Source organism: Berghia stephanieae, chromosome 4 (assembly GCF_034508935.2).
Source record: "Berghia stephanieae isolate SIO BIC M18660-M18661 chromosome 4, UCSD_Bste_1.3, whole genome shotgun sequence".
In the NCBI taxonomy this organism is placed as follows: domain Eukaryota; kingdom Metazoa; phylum Mollusca; class Gastropoda; order Nudibranchia; family Aeolidiidae; genus Berghia; species Berghia stephanieae.
The window spans coordinates 26,026,212-26,033,666 of NC_088363.1; the positions used below are offsets into that span (position 1 = coordinate 26,026,212).

General features: G+C 33.4%; 1 protein-coding gene across 1 annotated transcript in view; it reads left to right on the forward strand.

Annotated features, from left to right (window-relative positions):
- LOC144970318 (YEATS domain-containing protein 4-like) overlaps positions 1 to 6,017 on the forward strand; it is a 10,326-nt gene extending 4,309 nt beyond the window's left edge. The window contains exons 4-7 of the mRNA XM_078909823.1: positions 880 to 974; positions 2,043 to 2,135; positions 3,317 to 3,404; positions 5,572 to 6,017. Coding sequence (XP_078765949.1) covers positions 880 to 974; positions 2,043 to 2,135; positions 3,317 to 3,404; positions 5,572 to 5,750 — 455 coding nt within the window. The 3' untranslated portion in view covers positions 5,751 to 6,017. The remainder of the gene's footprint in view (positions 1 to 879; positions 975 to 2,042; positions 2,136 to 3,316; positions 3,405 to 5,571) is intronic.
- The last annotated feature ends 1,438 nt before the right edge of the window (positions 6,018 to 7,455 follow it).

A 7,455-nucleotide genomic window follows, 5' to 3' on the forward strand; every position in this document is an offset into this window, starting at 1 on the left:
AACATATAATTCCGAATCACCACTACTACAACTACCACCACATCATCATCCCTACCACCACTACTACAACAACAACCACCACATCATTCCTACCACCACTACCATAACCTTTACCACCGCTACACCATCATCCCTTCCACCACTACTACAACCACCCCCACCACCAGATCATCAGCCATCAACAAACCATGTAATTTGGAATTTGTAAGCTATTCTCTCTCACACTCGTTGGAGAAAAATGCCCTCCTTTTTTGTGGTCAGTCATTTTCACCAGTGTTGTTGGTGTTATTTTGATGAGTTATCCTAGTAATATTATATTATTTAAAAAGTGAGTGAAGATACCCTTTATATGGCAAGCAGATTAGTAACTACACATACCTACTTCTAATAACCTCTATCACCATTGTAACCATATTATGCTCTTGATATCAGACGTTTGACTGTCTTTTAAGACATTACAATTGCGCAGTGTATTGTTCCTGAAATTTAAGGTTTTATTTGTAAAATGTCCCTGAAATTTGAAATTGAAGGTAGGTATGCCTGCTTTTGTTTACACTTTTAGTGGTCTTTCACAGACACCTTTTTTATATTTCTGGATTCACCACTGACACCGCCTTTGCCTTTGAAATCTTATTTTCGTTCACCATAGTTTTAAAATGCCAGAAGTTTTGTTGATCATATGGTAACTTAAAAGCTGTTGAATTAAGTGTGATATAAATTACTAAATTGAGCTTGAAAAAAGTTCGGATTTTTCTGATTTCCAGCATTTACAGGTTTAGTATTTATTGAAGCATTATTTTAACAAGAAGGACATCATGTCATCAGTAATCCTCTCCATTAAATTTATCCCTGTTTCAAGTTTCGTTTTCTTTTCTTCAGTTGTCACCAAGCCACCTTATGAAGTGACAGAAACTGGGTGGGGAGAATTTGAGATCATCATCAAGATTTACTTTAATGATCCCATGGAAAAACCAGTAAGAGATGTTTATCATATTGTCTGTGTGTCCTTGTTTGTATATAGATTAATGTTTATTTTGTTCATGGTTATTTTTAAAACAATTGGCACAATAATGGCAGGTTGGTAGGTGAATGTAAAGTTCACACTTTACAAATAAAAATAATCCATATGAGGAGTCGATTTCTAATGTGCAGTTACTAGTCGACAAACTGAAGTCAAAACTTGTGTTTGGAGAGAGGTCAGCAGGTGTACAGTGAACTCATACACTAGCTATCCAGTTGTTGTTCAACACTCCATCTGTAGACAATTATGGTATTTTACATCCTCTTTGGTTTATCCTCTACCTTCAAGTGTCTACTATAGTAGATATTGGTGGCCTCGGTTGCAAACCGTTCAACTTCAAGATTATGCTTTTTAAAGATTTTTTTAAGTTCAGGATCACCTCTACCTCATTTTAAAAACTAATGTGTAAGAATATCCAACGAAATGCTTTACATTGACATGTCATGAAACTTTTAATTTCTATTGGACCATTACATCATCAGTAGTTTTATAATCTCCTGCTTAGTTGGGTTTTCTAGAGTTGAACAGTTTGGGACCAACAGAATGGAGAATAATTTAGATGAGCATATTCATTCATCTAATAAACCAATACACTTCTCCTGTGAGGTATACTTTTTGTACTAGAACTCTTACAATGTCTTTTCAGTCATTACAGTCAAGTAATTTCCATCTCAGGTGAATGGGTATTGTGTCTAAACTGTTTTACCCAAAGACACAATGCTAGGCCAGAGTTATGCAATCATTATCACCTATCCAGTCACTGGCCACATTCAACATCTCTTGATTTTGATACAAGACACCTCCAATTACAGTCTTCAAATTGTTGTTCTTGGTCGATTCTATTGGTCTTGTGTGTCATCTATTATTTGACAAGTTATGGCTGGCTTTGAAAACCTCATCTCAAACCATTGAAACTGTTAGAGCAAATTTTTCCTAAACACACCTGGTAATTTTATGCATTGAATTATTACCAAATAAATTAAGGGAATGATGTAAAATATTTCCTACCAATATTTCTCAGGTTACCATCTATCACTTGTTGAAGTTGTTCCAAAGTGAGACGGATGTTATGCTGGGCAAAAAGTCACTAGTCGTGGAATACTACGATGAAATAGTAAGTGGCATTGTTGATCCTCTATTGGTTTATAATCCTATTCCAAATTATCTCTCCATCCTTATGCTGTGCTCATCCATACCTATGTACATTCCGATTCAGAAATTGACAGCTGTAGTAATCATTAGATGTGATTGCATACACTACTCGTGCCAAGATTTTCTGGCTTATGCTTAAATTCTAGTTTTCCAATGTCCTGGGCCTTTTGTAGAGTTCTGAGATAAAGTAATTTGTTAGAGCCAAATAAGAGACATTCCAGTCTTAAGCTTAGGTGAAGCAAGATACCAGACAAAAAAAAATGGTTCTCATGAGCTTTTTTTCAACCTAGTTTAGAAGGGATTTTTCTTAAAAAGTCATAATATATCTTAATATCAGTCGTTTACATGGATGGCAATGATTTAGGCAGGAAAGGTGTATGTATTAGAATTAGCCCACATTCTGATTTATTACTCAGTTCCCTACTGTCAAAGGCTTAGGTTGCATTTTTGGAAGATATGGGAATTTAAACCGTTTTTTAGGCACTCGCTTTGACTTGTTATGACAGCTTGTCCCTCACCACTGGGACCCCCTTAAGATAAATCTCCTATAAATAAATTGAAATGAAAAACATGTAAAAGATTTTGAAATAGTTTGACTTCTGAATAATGCGATAACAGATAAAACATGGAGGTTCTGGTTTCTGACATGTCATCATATGTATCAAGTGTGATTGAGAGAATAAAGGTTTCTTTGCACTTATTTGATTCAATAGAATTTGTTTCAACTTTACACACACACACACACACACACACACACACACACACACACACACACACACACACACACACATACACACACACACACACACACACACAGAGACTTGCCAAACATTACGATTTTATTGTAATTTTACGATATTGAGGCTACCATTACGTGATTACGACTTTACCTTGGGAATTACGAAATTTCATTTTAAAAAAAAACAAATGGGGGAGGGGATGCTCTGCAGCTAATGCCCCGGGCGACAGCCAGTAGTATCCATTGAATCTTGAATGTATATAGTGTAAATAGATTTTAAATGTACACGTAAATGATAAATGAAATGGTGTTTTGTGTTTGTGTGACATAATCGTATTAGATGGACAATTATTAATATATATATTACAACTGTATCCACTGAATGTCTTTATCTTTATAATCAGATTTTCCAAGACCCAACAGTTGCAATGAATAATATGTTAACAGCCACTGGAACTCACAGTATGGGAGCATATAAACATGAAACAGATTGTAAGTTCACATTTTACAATAATTTTTTCCCATCTACAGCGTCATTAATTTTTATTTATTGGACAATCATTTTGTAGGTCTTGAGCTTTTGAGCGGAAACCCACTTTTCCCATTCAAAGTGCCAAAGTCATAGACAAATATCAGTGTATGGAGGAATTTTAACTGTACGTTTTCCTTACAGTTACTGCATTTGAGTGAAGAGCCACAACTGAAAGAAAAGCACATCTATTTTTATTTTGCTCTTTTCAAATGAAATAGATAATAATGAGCCTTTATGCATTTATATAGATCCACGATATTACCATGGTCAATGTGCTTCACAATACTTCATTTATTCCTCCCAGCAGCCCATGTAGAACCAAATTTTCATTCCAAGAAGTACAAATTGCATCCTTGTTGTTCTATCAATCTTAAAATATCTGTCACTGCCTATTATAGTCAGCATCTCATTCACATCTGAGTCGAGTTTTGGTAAACTATGTAAAGTACCTTACCTTAGGAAATCTGTCACATGTAAAATTCACTTAAAGTACTTAAAGTATATTTATTTTTAATTGAAGCCATAATTCGTAATATTTCTGTTAAAACTATATAACATTGACAAAATTAGTTTAACAAATGTACAAGTAGTAAAAAAAATAAATAATTGAATTTGATTAATTACCTTTGCCAATAAAAAGGGTTAGTTTGGTAAGTGACAAACATTGAGAATAGAATGAAAAATGTTTTAAAACAAAATCTGTTTATGAAGATGACTACTGACATAATGGTGCTCTACTGTGGCTGAATCACCTGGAATAATTCAGTCTTTTTTCTATATATACTCAAAAGATAAAATTCTCATTGGAACGATTAATGAATAAAAGTAACTCTATTATTTTTATTTAGTATTATTATTATTTTTTTTTTAATTTCAAAAAGATTTATATTTTTCTGTAACACTCCTATCAAGATTGAGGAATGTTACTATTTATATTTTTTTTTTTCAAATTCAAATTTCAAAGTTAAGGCTGTTTACTTAGAGGCGTCACCTTCTTTTAGTTGTTGATCTGCAATACAAACATTCGAAACAGAACCATTGAAGTGTAGTCATGACAAAAAGCCCAGATGCTTTGATAGAAATTAGAACCCTTCACCTTTTTTATTATCAATGACTAATTGTTTCCATTTGCCTGTTGGTTTAACAAATTATCATATTCAATGATGCAAGTAATTTTGAAAGTTTAAAAAAAAAGAAGCTTGATGAGTGCACATGTGTACTGGAAATAGGAAGAAATTCACCTTTTGGATTTTTATCTTCATATTCCAGCAACCAACAGAGCTGTACCATTCGTATTAAGCATTTGTCTTTTTTACATTATCAGGATAATGAATCATTTCATTATCAAAATTAAATTGACAGCAGTATGGGAAAGATAGTAGTCATGCTGAAAAATTATTCTACTTCTAGTACACTCCTTTTGTTTGTGGGTACCACCATGGTTTACAGTCAATTACTTGAAACCGAACAACCAGATTAAGAGGTCAGCTGCCCCGCTCTGTGTGTATAAACTCTGATGAAGTTTATTGTGTGCTCTCTTCACATTTTAGTATAGGAATAGAAACAAAATTTCTTATATCCCATAGTTGGCAGGGAAGCACTTACTGTGTCTTCTATCCCTCTATATCTGTTTTCCAATTTGCTTCTGTCTTTGTCTTAGAATGAAATTACTTGATTTTGTCCAGGCCTTGGCCAGGTCCTTGGCTGGGAGGGAAACAGAGTTATTGTTTTGGGAGATGATTTTTTTTTCCTTGTAAATCATCTCTCTGTTATTTGTTATTGTATTTGTTGTTTTGAATTTATAATGTAAGCATTTGAGTGTGTTCCTGGGATCCTGTGTTCTGTCTGAATGAGACTTTTAGGTGATCTCAAGCTAAGTACATTGATGGTATGCTCTTGGAATCCACACCTTTTTCCTATTTGTACCATTCCTCTTTGTCTTACTGTTTCTTGATTCTTAGGTGCTTTAATTGTAATTCTAGAACTTTTATACTATCCCATTCTCTTCCTTTTTACTGGTGCTAATATGACCTATACATATGTCACAAGCGCCTTAAAATCCTTAAAAACAAAACGACAAACTTTTTAATGTATGTATTTTTTCCTTTCTTTAATATTTTATAACAGTTGAGGAGAAAAAGGAGAGGACCAAAAACAAAATTACAAATGCCTGCAGCAAAATCCGTTATGAAATTGATCAGATGAATGAAAAATTAAAGAAGTCAAAAGACGTGATAACCAAGTTGAAACGAGAGAATTCACAGCTGGAAGACAGCAGTACTTTGGATACTGATGTTACATTATGATATTTTGTAACGGATCAAATGTAAATGTATGTAAATATTATCATTTACTGCTTTAACATCAAAACATTGATTTCAATGTTATCCTTATCATTCCCATCATCGCCATGTAATAATCATTTGAATCATTACACTCAACCTTGATATTCTTAAGGTCATGTTTATCTTAATCATGACCATCATTCACCATCATCATCATCATCATCATCATCATCACTAGTCTCACTTTTGTTGTTGTATTTTTCAATAAAAATCTTGGTTTAAATCTGATCTTTGAGTTGTAGTTTTTGTTCAATGTTTGAGTTTTGCGTGGCATGGTGGTTTGGTCTTTACTTTATAATGAGTGTGACTCTTGCAGCACTGTGTGACCTTGAGCAAGTTGCCACACCCTAGCTCAACTTGCAGTGCTGCATTGCGGCTGATGCCTGGATTATTCAGTCTTACCTCAGAATAGACCTGACGTGTACTTAAATGCGGGTCTGATAACCCATATTATTATGGGCTTGTTGTTCTAATGGAAATATTTTTAAACCAATGAAAAATATAGTTCATCACAAAGTGTTAAAACAAGCCGATAATCGTGTTCAGATGTCAGATCTACAAATATGCTCACATAGATTAAACCCTTAAGACAAATTTTTTATTGGGCATGAACAAAGGGAATTGCTATTTGTGTTTTTTTTTACTTTTTTAAAACAGCGAGTTAATTTCAAATTCCAGACTTTTTTTCTCTCTCTCTTATTTCTCTATTTGAAATAGGGTGTTATGATGATTTCATGTGGCCCAAATATCTTGAATAGTAGGAAATTGACCTCAAACAAGGATTTCTGATTTCTGATTAAATCACATTCCTACTTCATACATTCCTATATGCCACAACTGTTTGTGAATGTGTTATTTTTTAAAAAGAGCAAATTCTTAATATAAAGAATGAAAAAATAATTGTGAACAAATAATTTTGGCTTGTAAGACACAAGTGGTTATATTTTATGTTTCCAAGAATAAAAGAAAAATGCTCAAACTTGCAACTTACAACAATAAAGCATACTCAACATCTGTGAAAGGGCACTTGTACTACTTTGAATTTACTTTGCGTTCAATCAAATCATACCTAAGGTTTAAGAGGCAACAAGAAGCAATCATTTGAAAATCAAGTTCACAGATAATGAGGTAAACTTTGTCTCCAAGTGTCTTGTAGCTGTTACATAACAATAGTCAAATGGAACCAAAGCTTCAATTTAATTAATGAAGCGGGATGTGTGGGCATTTCGGATTCCCCTTTGTCAACCAAAGACGATGAATGAAACATTAAAAATGAATGATTGGTAATCTGTCTTTATTAATTAAATTGAAGCTTCAATGCCATTAGGCTATTGTTATTTATTTCTTCAATATTCAAGCAGCAATATTGCATTGTCGATGTTAAGAACAGAGCACACTGTAATAACTGTATGTTCCAAAATAGAGACAGAGAAATGAGGACACAACAAAGTGCAGCATTTCATTCATTTTACTCATTTGTTATTTCATGTGCTGCTGTTCAAGTGTTCTATTTTATATGAAAACGTTCTGAATAAATCTACACTTTTCTTTTAATAAAGTAGAGCTGGAATTATCTTGGTTTCTTTAAATTGGATAGGATTATGATACTCCTCTATCTCAAAACTCAAAAGTATTTTCCACCAGGTCTGGATTACGATGCTATGCA